Source organism: Brachionichthys hirsutus, chromosome 13, assembly GCF_040956055.1.
Source record: "Brachionichthys hirsutus isolate HB-005 chromosome 13, CSIRO-AGI_Bhir_v1, whole genome shotgun sequence".
Classification (NCBI taxonomy): Eukaryota; Metazoa; Chordata; class Actinopteri; order Lophiiformes; family Brachionichthyidae; genus Brachionichthys; species Brachionichthys hirsutus.
The window spans coordinates 9,537,982-9,564,751 of record NC_090909.1 but is presented as its reverse complement, the minus strand read 5'-3'; the positions used below and the strand labels follow the sequence as shown (position 1 = coordinate 9,564,751).

The window sequence follows — 26,770 nt, the reverse complement described above, 5'->3', positions numbered from 1 at the left end:
TCGTTTCGTACATATTGTCGGCGCGGCCGTCTCCGGGCTGCACTAAGAACGCGCTGAACTGTAAGTCTATCGGCTGATTGATGTTGACGTTCCACTTCTGCTGCACTTCTCTGGAATAACTGTCGTATTTTTACGAACCGAGGGCGCCGGTGCGTAGTGCGTGAAAATGAATCTCGCATTTCATCGAAATGTTTCACTTTCTCGGCTCGTTTTCCTCCAGAGGAACCTTCACTTTGTTTCTTGATGCAAATCCCCGCATTGTTCTGTCTGCAGTGTTCCGATCGCGTGCCGAAGACGGCGGGCCGTTAACAAGCGCGACCGTTACTGGAAAAACGATCTCGCACGGTACGTCGGATCCGCTGCCTCTGTACGACGAGGATCGGCGGATTATTGCAGAAGCCTAACGTGTGAAAGGAGAGGCCGGTTCCTCTCAGACGTCGACCTTGAATCCGTTTCAGCTCGAGGCCGTTTTAGTTCCGCGGCTTTTTATTGTCACACAGTCTTCATCAACCAGTCACAGAAATGTGCATGCAGATGCCATTTTTGACCCCCCCCCGCTCGAGACGCTGACTGGATGAATCTGACGTGCAGCTTGTTTTGGTTCCACTTTTTCAAAATCAAGTGGGTGTTTGTGTACAGTCGAGAGCTTCCTGCTGAATTCCAGCGAGCCTCTCATCTGAAGCGAGGAGGATCAAGCACAGAAAGCAAAAGTGAAAACTAGTTCAGAGTTCAGTTTGAATAGCGGGAGCTGCGCTTGTGACGGACGCCGCCGAGTTGGCGCAATCGCTGAAGCCCCAAGGTCCCCAAAGAGACGTGAGATTTAAAAAAACGCTGTAGCTTTAAATTCACTGCATTTAATCTGACGGTTCCTGATTTCTGACCTCAACAATCTTTTACATCTAAGTATTATAAGCCATTAAAAAATATATATATAAAACCTTCCCGACGTGAAATCAGCGCTGGATTACTTTCATTAGAAGAGTATCTCTGTCTGTATCTGATTAACCCTTAAATGTTTATTCGACTAATTGCAAGGTGCTGATTCTGCTTTCCTGCCGCTTCTCATGCCACAAGGACGCGTTTTGCTGTTACTCCAGAAACCATAACGGATTTGAGTAAAGATGCAGCCAGTCGGCGCCATCTTTTCTTCATCCCCGCTGCTGCCCTCTGCTCTGCTTCGGCCGGATGATGAAGAGGAAGGCTCAGATTCAGACTCTTTTCAGACACCTGCGTGTGAATGAATCGCTATTTAGACGCTAACCGTACGCTACCGTGAGACGACGTTCGAGTCGGGCAGCATCGACGTTTTCACGATTTGCGGAATTACTCTTTTTGGAATTGTAATACATTTCATGATGGCAGCAAACAAAATGCTTTTTGCAGAATGCCGAAGGAGCGGCTGCCTTGAGACATCGTGCACTAAATGGAATAACTTTATGTTTTGGACGTATGTAGCTGAATTAAACATTAAAATGGTACTTACGCATTACTTCACTGGTAGTGGTAGTAATCTACTTTAGTAATCTAATTTTTTACAGTGTATCAGTCATGCTCTGTGATCTGATGCATCTCATGGCTCGAGCCTGATTCTTTCTTGTCTATCCCCCCCCCCCCCCCCCCGTTTGAGCGTGCGCGTGGCGTGAGAGAGAGTACGTGGTGAGTTCACGCTGAACTCTGCCTGCACCATTAAGCCTTCGACGCGCCCACGACACGCTCGTGATGTCAGTTTTTCACCAGGGTGCCCACACAGTCCCAATAAGCAGTGGCCTCCAAAGTCTGCTGCTTCTTCCACCTACAGTTTCCTGCGGGGGGGGGGGGGGGGTAGCAGTACTGTACAGATACGGCAGCAAGCCTTTGTCTGTGTGTGCAGGAGGGAGGGAAGGGGGGGGGGGGGTGAATATTTCATCTGTTCTTTGGATGTTTGCAGCTTCATCACCAGGAGAGAGCGTAAGGACCCCCCCCCCCCTCGGAACACATCCTCTAATTATTAGTGTGATCACAGGGACGGCGACTCGGCCTGCTGAATCCTGGATTTTGCGTTTGCTGCTCTGTGTGAAGACGTGCAGCGCCTCTTTATTACAGATATATTATTTAAAGGCGTCTGCCCAAAGCGCTGTGTTGTTGTTTTTAAACTCCTACCTGCCTCGATGCTGTCATTTATATTCAGTCTGCAGTTCCTGCAGTGGAGGGTAAGCAGCACAACACCCCCTTCCCCATCCTTTACTCCCCCCATCCCTGCACATTGATGCTGAGCAGCTGGTCTCGTCGCTGCAGGGAGAACGAGACTTGTAGCGATTCATGGTTCTAAAATGTTCTTGTTCAGACACCACAGCTCCTTGTTTCTGTACAAGAATATAATACTTCATTATATTAATTGAACAAAAAACCCAGTGTCGCATGCAGGCAGCTACAAAAGATGACATTTTTGTCTGCGCTAGTCCTGACTAAACCTTCATTCGGCGGTTTCTGTTTCGTCAGTGCAACAGACCCAAAGCTACGTCCTGGTTTGGTAACCAAGACGTGTTGTTGGTGGTTCCGTTTCCTGAGATGTGAAGCTCTGCTGCTGCTTCGGCTGGTAGAGTATTAAACAAAGGTCAGATGAGAGAATTTCACCTGCGACCTGAGAAAATGTTCTAAATTTTAGACCCTTTTATAAACCACTTAGTTGAGTTCATTGTGAATTGCATCCCGTCAGTGATGGCCGTCGGGTCCATCATCTCTTTGTGAAGGACTCCATTGTAGTTGAGCCCAAACCCAGTCCATCTGTGCTCCCTCTCCATCCGTCATCCTCCTGAACCACTCCAGCTCTGTCTGTCTGATGTGAGGAGAGGGGGGGGGGGGGGTCCACTTTGTGCTTCCCCTCTTAGCCAGCTGATGATGATAGATCGTAGAGTAATGGGGGATTCCTCTCCCCTGCATCATCGTTCGTTTGTGATAGCAGCGTTCTTCCTGTAGCAGCACGTGCCCCCTTGTGTGTGTCTTTCGGTTTGGGCTCTGCTCTCAGACCCCCCCCCCCAACCCAGAGGCTTTCTTGCATGATCGTGTCGGTGCAGATAAAGCTCTCAGATGCTGACAGTAGCCCTTATGACCACTTCGTGTGTGGGTCAGCTGCTGAGGGTTGCAGAAACGCTGCTCCTCCTCCGCAGGAAACAGGAAGACAAGTGAGATAAGATAAACGGACTTCCCCTGAAGGTGACGGAAACTCCTGCAGCGCCCGGCTGCTGTTGTGACTGATCAGAGAGGATCAGTCACAGTCGTTGTCAGAGGAGGCCCGATGCCTTTCACTGACTGATACCAACCTGGTTTCAAAATCAAAGGAAAATATTTTTATTGTATAAAAAGGTTAGAAATTCAGCGCGAATCCAATTGAAAATCCCTCTGGGTTAATTATCGTAATCATAAATTGTTTAATTTTGGACCTATGGATGGGAGGATTGTGACCAAAGAATGGGCTCGAGTCATGTGTGGTGTCGGCTTCCAGGATGTAGAGACGCGAGGAAACAAACGGTAAAGAATAATTATGTTTTTCCTGAGCCATTGGTGATTACATTTCAGCTCGGTGACACTTCACGGTCGTACCAGAACCGCTGTAGAGCTTCCAGCGCAATAATCTGGTATCATGTATGATAAAAACAGCCAGGAATCAGCACTAAGGGGAATAAAAATAAATAAAGCAGTCTAATATTACACAAGATTAAAAAAAAAGATCCAACTTGGATTTATTTTTGTTATTTTACGGATGAGCCAGCTGATAAGTTTGTTTGATTAATAAAGTTATTTTTAAACTGTGTTTAACTGCTTGACGCGTGTTTGTGCGGCTTGACAGATCTCCTTGTTGGTGACTGTCCTAATGTGGGGGGGTGCGCTTGTGCACCAGCCGGCGTGTCCTGCAGGCTGGTTGGAGGCGCTCATCTTACGTAACGTCTCCCTCCTGCACGGTGACGGCGCCCCGGGGGCGGAAGCTGCCGACGCCCACCTTGTCATCTTCTGCCTGCTGAGACATCTCCCCTCGTCTCGTCTTCCTCTTCGCTCACCAAACGCTGCGTTGGTTTGGGCCGCTCGTTCAGCAGTGCGCCACGGCATTTAGACTGACCCCCCCCCCCCCCTGCTGGTCTTCACGTGGCTTCTCTGAGCTCTGCGGCACATTTGCCGATCAGCTGACGTCCACCTTTAACACTTCAAAATGCCAGAAGGCATGAAATGTGGGGTGGCGCGTGCTGCGAGCTGATTTGCCGCTGGTTGTTGTCCGTCTGCCCGCCGGCGTGTTCCGCTGGTGTCATGCATCCTGATGCTGGAGCCGCGACCATCTGCAGCACACAAACACGGTGCATATGGACGCGAGGAGAAGCTGCCACTATGCCGCTGATGGCCGCCGTTTGGCACATTGAAGCCCAGCAGGGCAGGCTGTTGGGCAAAATATGAATGTGTTACGAGCTGGCAGCGAGGGAGGGAGGGGGGGGGGGGAGCCTGGCAGTTATTTGTCAGCCAACAGGCAGACGGGCCTCTTGGGTAGGATCTGGTGCCCGGCAGCGGTACTGCTGCTCCATGTGGGCTGGGGGGGGGGGGGGGGGTCGGCGCCAGGATTGTTATTCATATGATAGCCGTGGGTCGAGACCCTCTCACAAGCTCGCCGTGCACGGCCCATTCGCGCTAACTCATTAGCATGTGTTTGTATCTGGAGCCATGTCTCGATAATTACCTGTCAGGTGCCGTAATGGGGAAGGGCTTCGCTTCCAGCTGACTGGCCACAACGTCGGAGGCAGGGGGGGGGGGCATGTTGCTCAAGTGTGATGTCATCATGGCTCTCGGGCCACAAATAATCACGTTCCCCACTCCTCCCCATCAGAGGACTGGGCCGGAAGGTTCACGGCGGGGCTGCATTAAAGGCTTGTGGTTGCCATGACAGCAACCAGCGAGGACACCGACTCCCTCGCCCCGCAAACACCTGCTTAATTGACATGCACACACCCACTGCTGGCCCTCCGAGCCCCATCCCTTAGATGTCACACGGCGTGAATCGTGGATGACGAGTCGGCCACCTCGAGGCGTCCGGCCGCCATCGTTTGTCTGTAGAGCCAGAGAGACGAGCAGCAGTGCATCTTAGTTTGACACTTCTGTGCTCGCTGAGTATTCGGTGAATCCAGACCACATGTTTAAGTTGCATACATTATTAATGACGCTTTCCGCCGACGCTTCGGCTGCTTAAACATGCCGTGGCCAGTGGTTCAAGGCTTTCTGCAGATCGGCTGGTCATTTATTTGTTGAAGGCTTTAACTCCAGTGACTTCGTTATTCTACGTTCTACGTAGAAAGAGTTTACGGTATCATAGATCATTTTTCCAAAGACCGCACTTCTAAACAGTTTACTTATAAGGGCCTCTTTGTGGTCGGTTCCCCTCAACCTTTTGTTTTCTCTCCTTGCCCTAAAATGTCTTGGTCATATTCTGGTTTTCATCACGGGCGACACACAACACAACATATTTGTGTACATTCCTCTGACTGTGTTCAGTGTTTCCAGTGGTTACAGGTTTCACATGGAATACGTAGCCATGTCCCAGACCACCTCGCATCCCCGGCAGCCATAATGAGGGAAATATGAACGACCCTGTAATCATTCCCTGCTGTTTTAACTCGGGCACCGTGGATGGAATAACTTTTTTTGACCGCTGCCTGGTTTCTTCCCACTGTTTCCTGTTCTTTTCCACGCTTTGCAGCTTGACTTCATGGGTGTCGCTCAGCATGAGGGGTCTTGCTTGTGGCCTGTTATGTAACGAATGCAATCTGTGTGTGTGTGTGTGTGTGTATAATGCGGCCTCATACAAGACATATGCATCAATCCACCAGCTACAAACAATGAAATAAACGCTTGTCAACATCTATTTCCCATTCTCCTGACCCCTAAATAACCATTTATCTCAGATCGGTGTGTGGCGGTGGCGGCTGTGATAGCTGAGGGGACGCTTCAACATCCTGGCTACTCGGCCGCCCCGCCTGCTGCCGTCTGGGCGTGTTGACGTCCCTCTCTGCTCTTTGTTTAGCTTGCAGTCAGAGACATGCTCGCAAACACTAGCCTCTCCTTGCGAGCCTTGGTTGCTGTGTTTCTGCTGGCAGGGCGCCTTTGTTTTGCTCCACAGCAGCACAGGGGTGGAGACGCATTATGTAATCTGTGGCGTGCGCCAGGGATATACAGAGAGAGAGAGAGATGAAGGGTGTGACTACAGTACCCATATGATGATATAATCCACTGACCTCTTCCCTGGCCCACTCGTGTCCACCCCTCCAAGTATTCCCAGCATTGCACTGTGATTTTTGGGAAGCACAGATTATCCTCTTTCACCCTCGATTAACACTGTTAGCGCCGTTTAGGACAAAGTTGTTACCGCTGGTCCTTCAGGACTCCTCTTGTACTATAAATGTTCATGTGCAGGACACAGAAGCCACGGAGGGTTTATTTTTCGTTCTCTTTTCCATAGCCATCGGAGACAGAACGATGCAAGGTGTGGAGGTGGCTCGCCCATTTCCCCCTGTAGCTAGCGTGAGCGTGTTACAGTATGTGCATGTGATCCGTGGTTCTGCTTTATTTATATACATTTCTATTATAGGACGGGTTTTTAATTCCTTATTTTTTATAGTCACAGAAAAATTACAAATAATAAAGTGCGTAAAAATTAATGAGACTATAAAAAGATGCGTGTGGGTCACCAGACACCTTTAATTTGTTTTGGAATAATAAGTAGAATAGAGATTATATTGTAAGTACTATTGGATTTACTATTTCCGTATTTCGTTTGTTTGTCAACAACACTACAGGACCCGTTTCGATGCAATGTGACCTGATTGGTTCCCTCATTTCTTTAACAATAAAAAAAAATGTACTTTCATTTTCCAAGCTAAACGGATGATAGCAATTCCTATCATCATTCCTTGGTGAATGCGGAATGCAATGTAATTGGTGCCATTGTTTTCCTCATCACAATGATACCGAAACTAATCTGGATTAAAAACTAAGGACATGTTTGCACATGTTGGTGAAACCCACCGGTCTGGTGGTCGTGACTCTTCCTGGGAGGGTCCGACTCTTCTCCCTGGGTTTATTCCACTCGGTGTGAATCAGTCACGCCGTGCTGAGCTGCGATTATAATGAATATTGATCACAGTGAATGCCGTGGCTCCTCCCACACATCCACATGGATCATACAGAAACGGGTTACCCACCGACTGCATTGTGGGTGATGATTGTGATGTATAAAAGACCTGAATGGAAAGGAATCTGTCTTCCCCGAGGGGTACGAACAAAATGTTGAGATTCAAATATATCAGTCCACGATAATGAGGATGACCCCCCCCCCCCCCCCGATACTGACTTATTTGCAGACTTAATCTCCGTGTCATGGCGCTGTTACTTCTCTAAATGGGTGCGTGCTGACGGTTGTGTTTTTGTACGCACACAGGCTTGCCTCCTTCATGATTACAGTAGTTTCCATTATGGAATAGTGCAGTCTGTCAGCTATGGAAGAATATCTGTTTTTCATTTGAAGGACCTTCAGCTTGCTGCAGCCGTGTGGGAAGCATCCCCAGTATCCGTTCGCTACTCGCTGTGCAACACTTCTTCCTGCTAAAAATGGTTTCTGTTCTCGTCCTGCAGATAAAATCGAAGAGGCACAGAAAGAGCTTAAAGACCCAAAAGGCTCACAGAAAGGTAAGAGATGTTTTCACAGGACTTTGAATGAAAATTAATACTTGCTTATTCTTTTGTCTTTAAGGCATTTTGTTTTGTATATATATATTTTTTTTCTGATTTAGATGTTTAATATGAGTAAAATTAAATAATTTAACTTGAAAGATAAAGAAAGATTTTCTTTAGTTACAGTAGAAGATCCAGTAGTATTATAACACTTAATGCTTTTGTTTTAATAAATCTATTTGTATTATAGATTCCTTTTTTCCTTTTACATTCCTGAGAGAATGTTTTTTTTTAAATATGCACTTGTTTTTGTGGTAGGGACTTGTATTGATTATAATTTTAAATTATACGCATGGAAAAATATTTTAGTTTTGCTAAGTGAGTTTTTATGTAATTACAATACGTGTAAAAAGAAACTAGTAGAGCTTTATGGGCTCCATTTAAAGTAAGTTTACATCATCACTGCAACATAGTTCTTCTATGGTACTTGATGGACAAGATAAATATAAAGCGTTCAAATAAAAATATGGCAGTCCTTCTCTTTGTGCAGCAGATCCTCATGTCGAAGGTTAAACCCTCCGATAACTGCCCAGAAGTGAAGCTCCTTCACCAGCTCGGCATCTTTTGATAAATTAGGTTTTCACATTTTTAATGTCGGGACAAAATATTTAGTGGATTAGTCATTCAGATGAGAGGAAAATAATATCAAGATTCATTACTGGTCTAAAGCATTTCTGGGTCATTGTTTTTATCCGATGATGACATCTTGTTTTCACAATAAAACTCCTATACTGACAGTTACTCATGTTAAGCATGATTTCTTTATGCCGTTTTCCACAATAACAAAGCTGCTGTAAATATAGAACCTCTTGACCTATTAGAGCTAAGGCCGTATTAATCCATGTTCTTTCAGGAGCAGTGGAAACCAGCGTGTTTCTTTGTCAGGTGTCCTTCAGATGGAGTTATTGAATAGAACAGGGTTACCTGCTCTTTGGTTGTATGTGTGCGTGGAGAATGAATTAACTTGTGTAAAGACGAGGCGTTCCTCAAGCTAATTATACCTGAGGCTTTAAAGAAAACCTTACCACATCTTGGGAAATACCTCTACAAGCCAGGAAACTATGACAGGACTCTGCTAATATTATGCAACATAGCTTTAAGGCACTGGCCTGGTTCACTGCTGCAGGGAATTAGACAAATTATGGGACACCGTGGTATGGGTGGGTGCGCCCTTTTAAAAACAGCACTGCTTGATTATTGAAATGCAGTTTCTAATCATTATCTGACTGTCAAAAGTAAAAAAGTGAAATTTCTGTTTTAAATTAAATGACATTTAAAAGCCATGAAGTGTATTGCACCTTTTAAGCTGTTTTAATCAGCATTGCCTTTCTGATTTTAAGCAGACTGTATGATTTGTGTATTGTTTTTTTTAAAGAAAATGGTAATGCAGCCTCCAAGGTAGTACGAGTAGTTTCTCCCTTGAGCCGATCCCAAGCCCGGATAAATGCAGAGGGTTGCGGCAGGAATGGCATCCAGCACAAAACTGAAGGTTGATTTGCTGTGGTGACCCCTGCCGGGACAAGCCGAAAGAGGAAGAAGAAGAAAAACCGTAATGGTCACAGTTAGGCACAGCTTGCATAATGATTTTTAAATATTTCCCGATAGTCAAGAAGACAGTCTAGTTGGTATGTCCAACAACTGTAATAATTCGATATATTTTAGGGATCGTAATAAATTTGTATTAAGCACACATTTTTTATTTTAGTTGTATTGATTTCAATGCATGGACTATCAAACCCTCCAAGGTGTATGTACCTTGCCTCTCACCCAATACCAGCCAAATCCCAGCAAAGAATACACAGCTAAAGAAAATAGGACAATTTCAGAAGATGAAGGGACTTTTAGTGCTTTGTGTGTGTGTATGTAATGTATGGGGGGAAAAGGGTGCTGCTGTACCAACTCTGGTTTTCTGTGTCTCTTACTCAAGGGATATCTGAAAGCGGTAGAAGAAATGCAGATAACATAAAAGGCCTGAAGAGGAAAAAGGTTGTTGCAGAAAATCTACAAGAGAAGATTCCAAAATCTCCAGTGAAGAAGCCCATACAGTTAAAAACGTCTCAAACGCCAATCCAGAGAGCACCATCCAAGGGAAATATAACACCTTGCTGCTCAGACAGTCCTCCCTGCAAACCTTCATCACCCATTGGGACAAGAGACCCAGAGAATGCCCAGCCAGATGCAGCATCACGCTCCACTGACACTGAAAGCGTGAAGCAGAAAGAAACGTCTTCTACATTACCTGAATGCACTGGTGAAGAGGAGGGTTCTTTGATTACTGAAGTGTCTCGGTCCGAAGACAGGAAATGCCAAGAACCCAGATTTGAGGGAGATCCTTATCACAGTCGTGATCCACTTGATGTTCTTCTTAAGGCCATGGAGCCGGACTTTAGTACGCTGGCTGTGAGGAAAAACTCACTGCAGGCCATTGGAAAACTCACCTCCGTCCCTGATGCTCAATCTAGTGAATTAACAGCGATGTCAGCAGTCAATGTTGGGCTCCAAAACCAACCCTCTCATATGCAGACTTACTATATTGACGAACAAGGCAATTTTATTGGTGTTGCAGCCCAACTACACGGAAATGGTCAGTCATCAACACGGGTTACTCCCATGCAGTCCTCTTCACTTGCTGCACCACATTTTATGCCTGTCGCTTCAAATGCAGAAAAACCTAACTTGCACATGAGCTTCAATGCTGGACCGTCATCTATAACCCATGCGCCTGTTCCCTTGGGTTGTAACACTTTGCCGCAAAGCCAACCACCAGTTGTGCACACATGCCAGTCCCTCTCAGCAAGTGTCCCCAGCACTATTCAGGTCCCAGTTACACCTGGAAGCAACCAAGTTCAGGTGACTACCATGGTGAACTTTGGCGCCGAACAGGTTTACAAGGACCAAAAGCCTAAGAAGCAAGGAAAGTATGTTTGCGAATACTGCAGCCGGGCTTGTGCAAAGCCTAGTGTGCTGCTCAAACACATCAGATCTCACACAGGAGAGAGACCATACCCCTGTGTGACTTGTGGCTTCTCATTCAAAACAAAGAGCAACCTGTACAAGCACAAGAAATCGCATGCTCATGCTATAAAACTGGGTCTCATTGCACGCTCGGAATCTGGAGGTGGATCACTATCTCAAGAATCTGACAAAGCACTGAGCGCACATTCGGAGGCAGAGGAGAGTGGAGACAGTGATGAGGAAGATAGTAATGCAGATTTGGACCCTGACTCATCACAGAGCAGTCTGGCAGCTTTGTCTGAAAATAGTTTACAGAGCGCAGGTACAACCCAAACAAGCCATGGGGAGCCTGACTCATCAGCTGTGTTTGAGTCAGTTAAGCCAGCCTCAGGTCAGAGGGGTCATGAGACCAAAGTAACGGCTGCACTCCCAAAGGTTGTTGTGTATCCAGTCAATGTCTCCCCTCTGAGGGCAGACAGCCCAAGAGTTACAGGTACAGCACCAGAGCAAGCTGCTGCACAACGGCAAAGGGAGTTCCAGTCTGCGAATCTGAGATCAAGCATTACAGTCCTCTCATCGCTTAAAGAGGTGGATGGGGTAAATCCCTCACTAGATACTGTGAGTGAAGACAAAGACCAACAGTGCAGGTCTCCTTTGTTAAGTGGACATGCTCAGCTTCAGAGGCAACAAGCAACAGACTTTTCTCAACAGCAACCCGTTAAGTGCTTACTTAGTCCGCGAAGTTTGGGAAGTACAGATTCTGGCTACTTCTCACGTTCTGAAAGTGCTGACCAAGCCATGAGTCCACCCAGCCCATTTGTCAAGATAACTCCACCGGTGGATATTGACATCGTAAAGAATTTCCTTCCAAATGCCTCGACCATGGTTGCCACAGTCATGCACGTAGCTGCTGAGCAAAAGACACGGGCCACAGAGGGACAAATGCGTCCACCGTTAGAAGCGAAAGCTCTTTCCCTTGAAGAGCGAATTTCAAAACTGATATCTGACAATGAGGCAGTAGTTGACAACAAGCAGCTGGACAGTGTCAAGCCAAGGAGGACCTCACTCTCAAGGAGGGGCAGCATAGATTCTCCCAAATCATACATATTTAAAGACTCTTTTCAGTTTGACCTTAAACCAATGGGAAGAAGGTCAAGTTCCAGTTCAGACATCCCAAAATCCCCATTTACTCCCCCAGATAAGTCAAAGCCAGTATTTCTTCTCTCTGTACCTTCTCAATATCCTCCAATGGAATGCTTGCCAATAACAAGGAGTAACTCTATGCCTTCAACACCGGGACACTCTGCTCTTCCCCTTAATGTAGCCCCCCTTCCTCATCCTTTGCGAATTTGTCAGTCATTTGATGACAAGATTAGTTCACTGAATGATGATGTATTTTCTTCAGCCCCACCAACCCCAAATCCAGCAATACATTCTCGGACTTTAGTCAGACAAGCAGCAGTGGAAGACTTTTCCACCAGTGAAGGGCATATCCTCCCCACTGTTCGTTCCATGGATGATGGATATCGCATTCAGAACAGTTCATCAGAAGTGGTGCGAAGAAGCAGATCTTTTGAGCACCATCAGGATAGAAACCGAAAAACTCTGCAGACCAAAGGCACAATGTACGAGTGTGAAACCTGTCGTAACCGCTACAGAAAGTTGGAGAATTTTGAAACTCATAAGAAATTCTATTGCTCTGAACTTCATGGTCCAAAAAACAAGCCAATCACTGTTAAAGATGCAGATCAAGATGTTTTTCCAGTTAACATAATGCAGCCCATAGTCCACAGATCAACTGTTGTCTCAGGCATAATTGATCAACAGATTTCAATTAGGAAACGAAGGAAAATGAAAAGTGTTGGAGACGAGGATGATCAATCGCCTACAGACACCATTCCACCTGTTTCAGTTAGTTTTGAGCTACCAACAGTTCTGGCAAATGAGTCGTTTTCTCAGCATAATGCAATGGTAGACATACAACCCAAAAACAACCAGCCAAAGCTACCTCAGATTCAACTTGTAGCAAGATGCATTAATAGTACAGATTCCAGACTATCACCAATATGTGAGACCCAAGTCAGCACTTCAAGTAAAGGAGCCCTGCCAAGGCAGGGTAGCGGTACATCAGTCATTAGACACACAAACTCGCTCAGCAGACCCAGTTCATTTGAGACAGAATCGATTGACAGAGCCTCTCCGACTGATGGTATGGAGAAGGATCCTCTGAACAAGCATAAAGCAGACCCAATACCAATTATCTTAGCTGACAGCTTCCAAGAAAAAATATCTAAACCCAAGAGTGATGACTACGGAAAACAAAGAAAGGAGCAATGCTCTGATAGTGTGGTAGCAGCAGTTGGTGAAAACTCTACTCCTGTCCATCAGTCACGTCTGGTTCGTCAAAATAACATTCAAGTTCCTGAGATCCTGGTTACAGAGGAGCCCGACAGAGAACATGAAACCCAGACTACTGAGCCAGTAGAGAAGCCAGCAGATCAGTTCAACTGGCCTCAAAGAAGTGAGAGCTTGTCAAAGTTGCCAACAGAGAAGCTTCCACCAAAGAAGAAAAGAATTCGTCTTGCGCAAATTGATCACTCATCAGGTGAATCTAGTTTTGAGTCCAACCTGTCACGAAGCCTCAGTAGGGACAGCAGTCTCTCTCGTTGTTCCAGCATTTCAGCCTCTTTTGAAAAAGATGAGCAATCAAGATCGGAAAGTCCCTCTAGAGCGGAGTGTGTCAGCAAAATTCCTGAGCCTCAAGGTTTGCCCACAGCTTTCAACACCCTTGGCATTCCAGCAATTATGAGGCGTGCTGCATCTGAACAGATCACTTGTACTCAACCCTCTGTTGAGCTTTCATGTGACTACCGTAGCAAATCCTTTGATTGTGGCAATGTATCGCCCAGCAGATCTTTATCACCTATTGGGCAGTCAAAAAGTGGACAAACCTCACAGGTCCCTCTTATTGAAAGGAGGCGAGGGCCACTAGTTCGCCAAATGTCTTTAAAGATTGGCCCAGAGAGTCAACAGCCTGTTCGGAAAATCACACCCCTTGACAAGCCTCCCATTAAAAATGTGAGCTCTTTAAATCAAAATTGGTCCCAGCAGATTCACATTGCCAATAGGCGCACCATGAATCAGCCTTTTGTCTTGCATACTGGGGAATTACCTTTGCAAAAAAATGAACAAATGGTCCAAAGTATTAATTTGGGTTGCCCAACTCAACAGACTCAGGTTCATGGCCTTCCACACCCTTGGCATCAAACGTCAAGGATTCAAATATGCCAAAAGACGCAACAACCGCTAAGCCAAATCTTAGTTTGTCGTGAAAATTCCCAAAACCAATCAGTCAACTCTGAAGAAAATAAATGTTTTGTGCCCAAGTACCAACTGCAGTGTCCTGCTCTCAGAGCAGGACAAACATTCTCATTCTCCAGTGGACAGATAACTCAGATAGCCTTGCCAGTTTTAACCATACCCATTGCCAATCCAGTTATGAGCGTTTCAAAAGGGTCAGATGTACTCCAAAATGCATATATCGCTCAAACCAATCAACAGGCCTCTGAGACCAAAACACAGATTGTTGTTCTGCCAGGTGAACATCAAGGGAATCATTTTGATCAGATTCAATCAGGTGCCATACCATTGCCACAGATCCTCATAACTCATGATCAGATCCACCCTGCTCCCTCCATCTCCAATAAAAATACATTTTCATCCACTCGTAGTGTGAATAGTGATGTAGTACAAACGGCAAAGAAAGAGAGGACTCAAACAGTTTGCATTCACAACAATTCTGGAGAAGAAGCACCTCGTCTTGGGCCTTTACCTTACACGCAGAAACTTGCATCAGTGACTCTGTGTCCACAACAGGAGCCCACTGCCTCAAGTAAACGAATGTTGTCGCCTGCCAACAGCTTAGACATCTATATGGAAAAGCATCAAAAACGAGCTAAAGATGAGCATGGTGTGGCCTGTTTAACCGACGGCAGGTCAGTCAATTATCTAAATTCCAAGATCTCAGAGGTTACCCGACAGCGGAAGCTAACACTTGTTAGACAGGTTTGCACCACTGAACCAGTGGACAGCCCCATTGAAACCGAGGCCCCACCTCTGCCAACGGTGAAACCGGATGGGGAGAAGGATTCGGAAGCTAATGATGATGTGAAGCCTATGTCACCTGACAGTGCGGGGCTGGAAAAAGACACAAGCATTGTTATTCATGGGGAGGCAGACCCTGTCCCGAGCAGTACACCTGATAACCACGTCACATCTATACAAGCTAATACCGCTCTGAAGCTTCAAGAGAAAGCTGAGGAACAGAGATGGATTGCTGCCAAATCTCCTATTCGGCCCTCAAGTTTCCATAGTGGTCAGATCAAACTGACCGCATCTGTGTCTGTTGTTAACACGAAGGATAGTCACCGCTTGTCCTTCCCCAGCCTGAAAACTGCCACTACTTTTACATGGTGTTTCTTGATGAAGAGGAGGTCTCTCCATGTTCCACAAACTGACTTGAAGACTTCGGCATATGCTACATGGACAGTCAGTCCCAACAACCATAACCCACTTGGGTTGCCCACCAAGGTTGTCATGTCTCTGTTCAACTCCAAGCAATGCTCCAAGAAAATACACTACACATCAGCCATAAGAACTGGCAATAAGGAAGATATCTTGTCTTACACAGGCAAGCTGAAAGAGGTGATGCCAATGGTAAGTACTTGAATTCTGCAAAAATGTAGGTGTCTAATATTGATGCATTGCTTTTAATAAATAAATCACATACTTCCTGTCAGCAGGGACCAATACCACAGAAGGCCGCATCTGTTGAAATAAGAAGTAAAATGCCACCAGAATCTCAGGCCAGCAATGAGTCAGACAAGGACATGGTATCTAAAACAGAACCAAGACGGATCAAAATATTTGATGGCGGGTAAGATTCAAAAATTGACTGAGATGAACTATATTTTTCAACCAAAACAATAGCCAATGATTACCGGTTATCACAAATATCATTAAGATAACTGATAACATTTTTGTATTCTAAAATAAATTGATGACCTGTATTTCCCCCCCTATCCTATAAAATGCACATGATTATATATTTTTGTCTTTCCAAGTAAGTGTGTGTCTCTCATGTTTCTACTGCAACCCGACAGATACAAATCCAATGAAGAATATGTTTACGTACGTGGTCGTGGACGGGGTAAATACATCTGTGAGGAATGTGGGATCCGTTGCAAGAAGCCCAGCATGCTACGCAAACACATCCGCACCCACTCCGATGTCCGGCCATTCCACTGTGTTCACTGCAACTTCTCGTTTAAGACAAAAGGTTAGATGTCAGCAAATGATCACTGTTTAAACCACGTATCTGCAGCCATGACACAAGTACGCCTGTACACAAGAGGCCAAGATACGATCAAGACGTCATATGTTAACTTCTTGATTAGCTGTCTCCCTTTAATGCCAGTTTCATAAAAGTTTATTCTACATAAATAAAAAATCATGAACAAAATTCTCCAACAATGGTTTTAAATTGGGTGAACGTTGCCCTAAAAGATAGGGACAATTGCAGTGACAGAGTATTTTACATTTTTTAGTCATTAATTGCACACACTTGTAATTAATTATATAGAAGTGTGTCTCAGATGGGAGAGCCAGAGTCAAATGGCAAGCTGTGAAAAAAATAAATGTGGGAACTACTGTTTATTAGAAATAACGTGGAGTGTATTCTTGGGTCCTGTAAACACAATACATGTAATTAGTCCTCATTGGATATGTGAAAATGAAGAGGTCTTGAAAAGCAGCACTGTGATTTCACAATAATTGATACACAGGAGACACTGTGATGAAGACGGCACCAAAAATTGTAATCTAATTACAATTAAATGCTGATAAATTAGTAATACAGCCATGATTGAGTTCAGTTAAATTAGTCTCGGCAGGAACTCTGAAATTAAGGATGTTGTTCGTGCATCTCATAAGGAAATGCAACATGATTCACCATCCTCAATCGAACCTGCCTACCCACGCTACACTGTGGAACAGTACTTGGTGTCAGAGCAACCCACGTTCATTTAAAAATGTCTTCATCAGTTAGTCTCTCTTTACATACTGCCTGCTTAAAGACCACATTCTCTTGTATAAACTTCATTTGCGCTATTGTTCAAGCCCTGCCCACCCATCCAAACTTAATGCTCCTCATCTTGCAGGAAATCTGACCAAACACATGAAATCCAAAGCCCACAGTAAGAAATGCATTGAGATGGGGGTTCCAGAGATCCTCATTGAAGACCAGGATACAGAGGACTCAGGTACAATTTTACACAGCAAGTGGTGTGAGGGGAAAAACATGAAGGCTTATTATGTGGTACAAAAACATCTTCATTAAAAAAAAGAAATATTTCCCTGTACATTCAGGGTTTGATTACTAGTAATATTGCATCGTATTCTACGTACACGCGACTTGATATAAATGCATCTTGTTTGCCTCGTTTTCTTTTTGTTTCCTTACTTTATATGGTTCTCTGATAATGACTAGAGATGGAACAACGCAGATTGCCCCTGCTTGAGCTCTGTTGCTATGTCGATCGATAGCTTTTGCCACGGTCTAATTAGAAATTCTAAATGCAGCCTTTTCCTCTGTTAACTCAAAGTGCATGTGGGCGGCTTGCATAGTGTTTAGAAAGAGGAAATTGCTGTGCCTAATTTTAGACGGAGCGAGAGAGAGAGGAGCTGCCTGAGAGCATTCTATGATCCCAGTCTATTTGTTTTTCCTTCCCTGCCCGTGACGAAGCTTCGGGGTATATGGTGGTCTCTCTTGTGAAACTATGCAGCAGCACTCGACATCGCTGTGGATTCTTTAATGAATGACCAAAAGGCCTTTCTGTTTGATTACTAGCTCTGATTGCTCATGTTTTCTGCGGAATACCAAGAATAGAATATATTTTCTTACCTGCAGGAGACCGCAGTCACGTCGGTGGCGCCGACCGTCCAGACTCAGACGGCGATGACTCTGATGGTCCTGATGATGAGGAGAATGATGACAATGAGGAGGAAGAGGAAGATAGCCAGGCAGAGTCTGGCCTCTCTACCAACCCGTCTGTATCTGCCAGCCCACAGCACATCCCTTCCAAAGAGGCTGACGTCCCTCCTAGTGCCCTCCTTGCCCAGATGTCCATTAGCTCGGTCTCCCTGCTACCCTCCAGGCCTCAAGCTCTGGAATTCCACATATCTGATTCTGAATCTGTCCCCATGATGAGCCCCGTGTCCCTGAGCAAGCAGATATCCCTCTCTGGTTCTGGCTGCAGCCCAATGCCCCTGCCTTACTGTCCTCCAACTGTTGCCACCACAACAGACCTGTACACCTCGGACACAGAGTCGGTTCACATGATGAGCCCAGTTTCACCTTGCAGACAGATGTCCATCGACTACCCTGACTTCGACGTGCCCCCTAGTCCCCCAGTGCCAGGCAAGGGCTCCAAGCTAGGCCAGGTGAGACCCATGTATTCTTATTTTGTATCAATCCACTGCACCCTCTCTGCTTCCTGTCTTCTCTCGCCATACCCGTACTTCAAATCCTGCACGCGGGGCACTTCCACAAATCTCCTGTGAATGTTCTTAAAGAGGCGAATAGTGTCATTCTCTCTGGTTAGGCCGAATGGATTGAGACACTTTTCAAACCAGGCTTGTGCAGTCTTATGAAATAAGAAATAAGGCTGAGTATTAACTGTTGTCTCTTTTCACAGGACCCTTCCTCTTCATATCCTGTTATACCAGCCAGTGAAATGGGCATGCCAGTGGACCAGAGCACTCAGACATCATGCTTTGCTTCTCACGGTCCTTTGCACTTCCCCCCACAGGGGCTATCCCAAACCTTTGGAACAGAGGCCCACACCCACCTGTTCAGTCACCTGCCCCTGCATTCCCAGCAGCCTTCTCGCTCCGCTTACAGCATGTTCCCAGTTGGGGGGATCCAGCTAGTGCCTGCTGGCCTGGCAGCTTACTCCACCTTTGTGCCAATCCAGGCTGGCCCTGTCCAGCTCACCATCCCAGCAGTGAGTGTCATTCACAGGAACACAAGTCCAGCTCCGAACACTCCATCCCAACCAGAGGGCCTGCAAACACAGTCACTTGTAGTCCAGGAACCGCTGAGCAGCGTTGTGTCCTGCTTCCCCTTGGGGCAGGTCGCTGGCCTGCAGGCTCAAACAATTCATCCTGTAGGTCTGGAAACACTTAACCTCATGGGGTTGACTAATGCAGGCCTGGCATCCACCCAGCTGTTGAACCAGCAAGGACTCACCCTCAATGCCACCCTGGGGCTGCAGGTGTTGGCTTCAAGCCCCACCTCCCAAACCACCACCGGGCCCCAGACAAATGTCCCAGGCCTGCAAATCGTCAACATCGCCCTTCCTGCCATCATTCCCTCTCTCAGCCCTCTCTCCTCCCTTAGTCCTCTCCCTGGGTTCTCGGAAAGACAATGCAGCCCTGAGGCTTCAGGAGGACAACCATCTCAAACTGAATACAGGCTGGGTTCTTCACAGACCAGCATGGCCGCTTCACCGTCCGCCTCTTTGAAGCTCAGCAGTTCGGTGGAGGCGTCCTCAGACAGTCGGGCTAACCCTACAGGCAGCAGTGGAGTCGGTGTTTTGCAGCCTTTGGAGCGAGAAGGAAGAGACAAATGTCCACGGCAGCATCGTTCACCAGCTCCGGACAGACGGACAGAGAGTCCCAAGGACTCGCCCGTTAAACGAGTTTGTGGTCCTATTCTTCCGAGACCAGCGACCAGCTGGCAGAAGGGAGCCGATGACTATAATGATGTATCCAGTGATGACGAAGACAGACTAGTCATCGCCACCTAAATAGCCCAAGTGGCACACTATTGTTGTTCACATTTTGGAATGCGTGTCACTTTGTAATACTGAAAACACTTTTTCGGGGTTTGTTTCTTTACAAATCACCTCTCAAAGCACAGATGCTGACATTCACATTGTGTGTGCAATCGTATGATAATTATAATGGTGACCAATCATTTTAGTTTCACCTTCTTTTTTGTCAGCTCCAGACGATTTCTTTTTTTTTTTTTTTGTAAATGTTGTATAGACAATTGTGCCTTTTATGGAGTTTCTTGTTTAGGAACTTGTACATAATATTCCTTATAAAGTCAGTAGTTGTTTGTGTTTATTTCAAAACATATTTTGAAGTAAAGAAGCATAACAGTACAGGAGATGAATTTTATTTTGGAGGATTTGTCATTCGTACCTTTATGGAACTATACATGTTGTACTGGTATATGTACATTTCTATGGAATATGGGGCAATGTTTTAGTGTACAGATGTTGTGTTCAACTATTTATTATAATCCATCTAGTGCCCGTTATGATTCACACATCCTTAGGTATGTGCATTATGGTAGCTTTACATTGCTGTATCAATATGAACTGTATGAGTCGAGATTTGTTAACAAACATTAAAATTATGTCCCTTTTATTTTGTCAGCTTAAACACTGCATTACTGGACACAGATACTTCAGCCACATTATTTAGCTGAAGCACCATTCAGATCAATTCAAACAGAATTGATTTGATCCTCAACAATTTTTAATGTAACAGCCGGAAAACAAATTCTGTTTACAAATTTGGTAATTCAGAAAAGTTCAGAATTAATAAACAGGATTTTTCCTCAGTAAGACCAAATCAAGATACTTTTGAAACCCGCTCTCACTATATAAATATAAACATTGTGCATCACCAGATGGATGGTACGGTGGCGTAGTGGGTTGCGCTGCCTCACAGCAACAAGGTACCCGGTTCGAATCCTTTCATTACAGAATCCGTCTGTGTGGGTTTTCTCCGGGTTCTCCGGTTTCCTCCCACCTCCAAAACCCGTGTAATTTAGGTAAATTGGGCACACTAAATTGTCCGTAGTGTTTGCATGAGCTTGTTAATCTCTCTGTGCATTCTGCTGGCGATTCGTCCAAGGTGTACAGTGTACACCGCCTCCCAACCCATAGCAAGCTGGTATAGCTGACCGGCAAAGATGGTGATGGTTGCATCACCAGATCTGGAATATTCCTTCGATCGAGAACAGCTGTTGATGCGTGTTACATCCATCCAAAAGTCCTAAATAAATGAATCCCAAAGGTCAAGAATATGTTTAAAGGTTCTGGATCCAATCAGAACCTAAGTGATTGTTTCTCAGACATCCCTAATATTTTCATAAATATCCATTTGTACATTTTTGTGTAATTCTGGCTCCAACTGGAGTTTGACGTCTAGGAACAGCCATCACTGTCTATACAACCGCTAAGGCTGAGCAATACAGCACATGTTTCTAGCCAACCTGGAATTTATCCCACCCCTCCACAGAAAAATATTAGAAAAAGGGGAAAACCTTCAATCAAGCGAGGCTACAGAAGGTGGAAAAAAATACCTACATCCATCCCTTTGTCTGTTTCCATACCAAACGTTTGCTGGTTCTTTCCTGGCCCATGCCCCATCCTTCTAACACATTTCATGGAAATCTGTCAAGTAGCTTATGTATTATCCTGCTGAAAGCCTAACCTCCTTTAGGGAGGCGACAGAATATATACAAAAAAATGACAAAAGGTTCCACTCCCAAACTGTGTTTCAACGAGCCGTCAGCGAAGAGCTGTAAAGAATGTGTTACGTTATTAATGGCTAAAATTACCACGCAGCCAGAGCTCAGTGTAAAAAAAATAAAGTGGGCATAGTTGACATTTGTGGAAGATTTTTGAATCCAGCTAATCAGAGATAATTATAGTTTATATTTATATATCCACAGCAAACAGCTCAGCAGAGCCAAAGTAGTTCTGACTCTTAAAACAGACATTTACGTTTATGTCTCACGTGGGACGACCTTGGCTCCGTCACTAACTTAACTATTATATCGTTTTTACTGTTTTCTGTCAGTTTACATATAAAATTATGAGAAATAGTTTTTTTTTTTTTTTGCTTCGCTTCACAGTGCTCTTCTGCTTTATGACCTTTCTATGAAACGTAAAAAAAGGAAAGAAGTGATGAAGAGAACATAATGTCAATATCTTTTCTGAATCGGTTAGCTTTGGAGAACGCCACACGATCCTCACATATATCACAGCCACATCACTTAAGTCAAACTCAATCCAATTAGTAGCTCTTGATTCCTAAGCGATTAAATTAGTTGTATTTTGTACCGACTTCACAAGGAGAATGATCAGAGGACCAGAGCCAAACCTCAACGAGGGGATCTCTCTCCTCTCAAGAGGCCTTACGCGGATAACCTCCTTATTCCAGACCATTCAGAGGATGACTCATGATGCATCCATCTACGCTGCAGACCCCATCAGCACCCCCCCCCCAACCTCCTCCCTGTGAGCGAGTGGAACCTGGAAGGAAAGCTAAAGCAAAGCAAACAGAGACCCCTAGTGGACACTGTCTGTTAGTGTTGAGGAAACGCAAAACAAGCTGATGAGGGGAAGAACTAAACCTCATGACTCAGAGCAGGATCACATCACATCTCTCATGACATCCCAGCAGCTGCATGCTTCAACCGGCTGAACCCGAAAGTCCACATTTGAAGCACGACATTACGAAGCCGCCTCTTAATAAAGGCTTTCTATTCCTATTTCTATTTCTCTTGTGCTCCTCTGCTGAGGTCGCATCAGTCCTCCTGACCTCCCTCCACTAACTCGGTTCCACCGTTCCCCTGCCAGTGGAAATTCTTAAAACCAGCATCAGATTAGGGGCCTCAGAGCTACAAGCATGTCAGGATAGTAAGTATTTTCCACTTCAAGCATGCATGATGGCGCTTGTGCACAGCAACACACACACACACACAAGAAAGGTCGATTATTTTCTACCATTGTACACAGCAAAATGTCTGAAAATGTGTTGGAATGACATCAAAGTATTCTTTGGCTCCGCGGGGGGGGGCAACGGAATCAGAGCAATTTGTTCCAGCAATCCTTCCTTTAGTCATTAAATGGCTGCACTGGACCTTGTAAAAAGAAACCTAGTCGTCTATAAGTACCGGTATTTTTTTTTTCCATGAATGTGTATTTCATGCAGAATTGATCATAAATTAAGATGCTTAACAGTAAAGTAAAGCGTAAAGAGGACGAGTTCTGCTAAGGAAGGAATGTATATGAAAACTTTGTGCAGGTTATGTGCCGTTGGATTTGATGACCAGTTCTCATTCATCAGGCAAAGGGAATGAGATGCATTAATCTTAGTGATTCTTTTTTTTCAAACTCACTTCTCCAATGCAGATACTAAAGATAAAATCCCTTTCCTGCAGCACAGACTCTGATCTCAGCTCATCATAGAATCAGAATCAGAATCGATTTATTTTCCACTGTCAGTGAATAGATTCACAAACTAGGAACTTTTCTCGGTGTAATTGTGCAACATGAAACATTAAAAACGACAAATAATCAAATGCGAAACTACATCACTCTGCTATAGGGCATGCAATAAAAATAGACTATGTTAAAAAACATATGAATACAGAAACCCACCACAAAGACAGCAGAAATGAGATTTAACATTCTTGCCCTTTCAAGTACACATCTTTTTCTTTTTTCAAGAGCATTGCAAGAAAGGTAAGAATAGCCGATGACATCACGTCCGTTTGCTTTGAACACAGTTCAAATCTTCAAGAAAAACATCAGACAACATCTGGCCTGGTATTTTGTGTTATTACGCACTGTCAGACTGAACCTTTTATAAGTATGTAGACATAAATATATAGCCAGATAAATATTATTGGGTCCTATGGCTGCTCAGTATTCAACACACACACAAATCTGGTATCAACAGCATTAGTGAATGTGTTGATCTGGTATTTTCAATGTATGATTTTTAATTTTATTCTCTTTATCGCATTAGTTCTGCAAATAAAGTAATTTACTACTACTGGAAAAATGAAAGTCTACTGTGAAATAAATTAAACTAAATTACTCCAATGTTAATTGTTTTTTACGAATTAATTTGATCTTCATTTTGTGTGTGTGTACACACACACACACACACACACACACACACACAAGCCTTCCCAGTTTTAATTGTTTTTCTTTCTTTAAAATATAAGATTTCACTTAGGCAGTGTTTATGTCAAGGCGCAATGCTTCGTGCGTAAACTGTCCACTCTCCATTCACACGTTGAACTCAAGCTCGTGGATTTACTGCCACCTGCTGTATCGGAAGTGAAACTGCAAGCTCATCCACAGACCAAGACCAGAGCAGAGGTCACAATCAACCATTTGGCGTCTCCCCCTCATCCACTGTTTTGGAACCAACGCATCTCAGAGTCCTCCTCTTTGCCTGCGCCTTCTTATCAGTGGCCAGCACTAACAAACATCATTGTCTGGCTAGAAAGCAAACGACAAACGGAGCGGCACTGCGGGAGGGGGGAGGGGGGGGTAGGGGTAGGAGGAGGAGGAGGAGGAGGAGGAGGAGAGGGGGAGGAGGAGGAGGAGGAGGTGGTAAGGCGGGGAGCTCCTGTATAAAGTCAAAGCGCTGCGCAATGTGGCGCCAGATTGACAGAGACTCACTGACGCGGGCGCGCTGCGCGTAAATCCTTTTTGCTGGGGAGTGATAAACTGGATGTTTGATTTTTGCACCGCTTCTGGAGGACTATTACTTTTGCTGAGTGACATTTTGCTTTAGAAGAACCTCTAAAATGGATATATACCTTTTGATTTGCGTGTCATCAGTGATATACTCCGGGATTTTGCGCACAGGTAACTTTCAACAGGCTAAACATCAACTTTAACTTTAGCATTTGAGTGTAGTACAAGACAAGACGCACCGCTTTAGGGAGATAATGCCGTATTTAAGTAACAAATGCATTTTAAGATTTATTTTTTATTTTTTTTGCATGCGTAATCTCGTTGCAACTGTTCTGGCAACACACACACTTCATGCATTTTACAAGTAACGCCATGTTATATGCAATAATAATAATAATAGTAATACTCCTAATGCATTTGATTGCAGTCCGTGCTGTACCTGTTAAAGAGCCGCCCACTGCCTCCACTCCCACCCAGGGGCGCCATGTGCGCACCAAACGCTGCTCCTGCGCCACTTTCCTGGACAAGGAGTGCGTCTACTTCTGCCACCTGGACATCATCTGGGTCAACACCCCCGAGTAAGGCTCATTACGAGCAGCCGTGCGTCTGTAGCCGCGCCGTATGAGAGCGCTTGTTTATTTGTTTTTGGCGAACGACAACAGCCGGAAACAAAACAAAACAAAGTGCGCAACACCTGAGAGAAGCGCGTCTCTCTCTCTGTCGATGTGCGCGCACTGCGCAGCAAAACGAAGCGGTCTCGGATGCTATTGGTGTCTCCCTTCAAACTTAATTGCTGCGCTTCTAACCCCAGCTGCGTCTCTTTCCGCGCAGGCGCGTGGTCTCCTACGGACTGGGGAACGCGCCCAGGGCGAAGCGCGCGGCCGCGGATGCCATGGCAACCAGAGGAGGACCCCGGTGCCAGTGTTTTCAGGAAAATGACAGCGCTTGTAGAAACTTCTGCTGGCTGGAAACCCCCCAGAGGTGAGTGATTTTACATTTTGCTCTCCAAACACCTCGCGAACGAGCAATAAACCATCAATCATCATTTAAACGCCGCATATTTCTCCTCTACGGCTTCTGGCTTTGTTTCCATCGCATGCCAGAACACGTTTCATCTCTTTAATGTTCCTAAATGTCCCGAGACGGTCGGCTGAATGATTGTAATGGGATCCTCCGCTAATCGAGTGTTCTTCGGCGCCCTCTCGCCTGCAGACGCGGGACGCTGCCGGCCGAGGTGACCCACTCTGCCGGGGGCGATGGTTGTGTTGGGGCGCAGTGCAAACACAAGCTGGCAGCCGACGCGGGCAGGATTAAGAGGTAAGGTAACCCACGCAGAAAGAAACCGAAAACTGCTCACTGTATGCAAAATACGTGGACAAGGTAATTGGAACCTCCCAAAAACACAAGGTATTTCTGTGAGGCAGCGTATCTCAGATGATTGCATGCTAAAATCAGCGCACAAACGGTTAAATGAGGTGGGATCGACACGTTTAGCCCTCAGAACTGGAATTTCCTGCATGGTGTGATGACATAGTTCCGTCATGAATGTCATAAACACTCGTATAGAAGATACCTCCCCCTCCCTTCTTGTAACCTGTCTCCCCCCCCCCCCCCCCCCCCCAGCTGTATCCGTCTACCATCATATTTCGCACACAATATATTTGGAACCAAACACTTTCGTCTGTTCAGATCACTTCAAAGAGCGCCGTGCAAAAAAGACCCTCGTGGCCCATGCGAGATGACTGACGGCTGAAATCCTCCCAGCTCTTGGCTATTACATAATCTGAGATCAGCGGTTCAAATGTCCGGTTGCTTTCTGTCTTTGTCTACAGGATGACTAATGGAGGCGAGGAGCGGGTGTCGCCTCTCGCGATCAGGTCTGCCTTGAAAACCCGCCTGCTGCTGGAGAAGTGGAGGCTGAGAGAGCGCCACAGGGTGAGGGCATGGGAGGGCGAGAGAGCGCAGCCTCCGAAAGAAGAAAGATAACCTCCGGACCTCGTCGTACAGAAGGGGAATGGCATTTCATAAGCCCTCTCTGAAGCCTTCTGTCCTGCAGAAAGTCGCAGAGAGGCCAGAAGACGGGCTCCACGATGGCTTCACGATGCGTCTGCAGCAGAGCAGAGAGCATTTCCAACCCGACTTTGTTCACGCTTCATCAGACGCGCGAATGAGGACAGAGACGATGCAGGCAGTTCAGGTGAAAGTAGATGAGCTGATCAGAGGACTCCCCTCCCCCCCCCCCCCCCCATTCTCCAAAACCAAGGACACTGTAGAGCTGGTCACTGACAGAAGAATAGAAAACATTTCAATCATCACTGGAAGGATTTAACGTCTCAGACAAGTCACTGCTGCGTCCGGATGAAGGCAGTCCTGCTGAATAGATTTCAACATGTCGATATTTTCGTCGCACAGTTGCAGAACCTTTATGGGGTTATTGTGAACCTCACACGTGACGGCTCTTACTATTTACTGCGTTTTACATAGCAGGTCGTTTC

General features: G+C 45.5%; 3 protein-coding genes across 3 annotated transcripts; all 3 read left to right on the top strand.

The window, feature by feature from the left end:
* Window positions 1-10,602: 10,602 nt before the first annotated feature.
* On the top strand, window positions 10,603-13,183 carry LOC137903459 (zinc finger protein 40-like). Its single transcript, XM_068747609.1, is given in 5 exon segments — window positions 10,603-11,020; window positions 11,084-12,226; window positions 12,291-12,383; window positions 12,386-12,462; window positions 13,139-13,183. Coding segments are annotated over 5 exon segments (1,776 nt in total).
* A 1,371-nt stretch (window positions 13,184-14,554) lies between these two features.
* On the top strand, window positions 14,555-20,813 carry hivep1 (HIVEP zinc finger 1). Its single transcript, XM_068746815.1, has 6 exons — window positions 14,555-15,414; window positions 15,498-15,634; window positions 15,861-16,036; window positions 16,917-17,018; window positions 17,669-18,198; window positions 18,453-20,813. Exons 1-6 carry the CDS (start codon window positions 14,599-14,601, stop codon window positions 19,563-19,565), a joined length of 2,874 nt encoding a protein of 957 aa, XP_068602916.1. The 5' UTR covers window positions 14,555-14,598; the 3' UTR covers window positions 19,566-20,813.
* Window positions 20,814-24,385: 3,572 nt separating this feature from the next.
* Window positions 24,386-26,261, top strand: edn1 (endothelin 1). Its single transcript, XM_068747607.1, has 5 exons — window positions 24,386-24,446; window positions 24,703-24,853; window positions 25,107-25,256; window positions 25,488-25,592; window positions 26,108-26,261. The coding sequence occupies exons 1-5, from the start codon at window positions 24,386-24,388 to the stop codon at window positions 26,259-26,261; spliced, it is 621 nt and encodes a 206-aa protein (XP_068603708.1).
* Window positions 26,262-26,770: the final 509 nt, after the last annotated feature.

Coding starts and splice junctions, on each gene's coding strand:
- hivep1 (XM_068746815.1), top strand. CDS start 14,599: ATGTTGTCGCCTGCCAACAGCTTAGACATCTATATGGAAAAGCATCAA. Junction 15,635..15,860: donor ATCAAAATATTTGATGGCGG/GTAAGATTCAAA, acceptor GCAACCCGACAG/ATACAAATCCAATGAAGAAT. Junction 17,019..17,668: donor CCAGGATACAGAGGACTCAG/GTACAATTTTAC, acceptor TACCTGCAGGAG/ACCGCAGTCACGTCGGTGGC.
- edn1 (XM_068747607.1), top strand. CDS start 24,386: ATGGATATATACCTTTTGATTTGCGTGTCATCAGTGATATACTCCGGG. Junction 24,854..25,106: donor ATCTGGGTCAACACCCCCGA/GTAAGGCTCATT, acceptor CTTTCCGCGCAG/GCGCGTGGTCTCCTACGGAC. Junction 25,257..25,487: donor TGGCTGGAAACCCCCCAGAG/GTGAGTGATTTT, acceptor TCTCGCCTGCAG/ACGCGGGACGCTGCCGGCCG.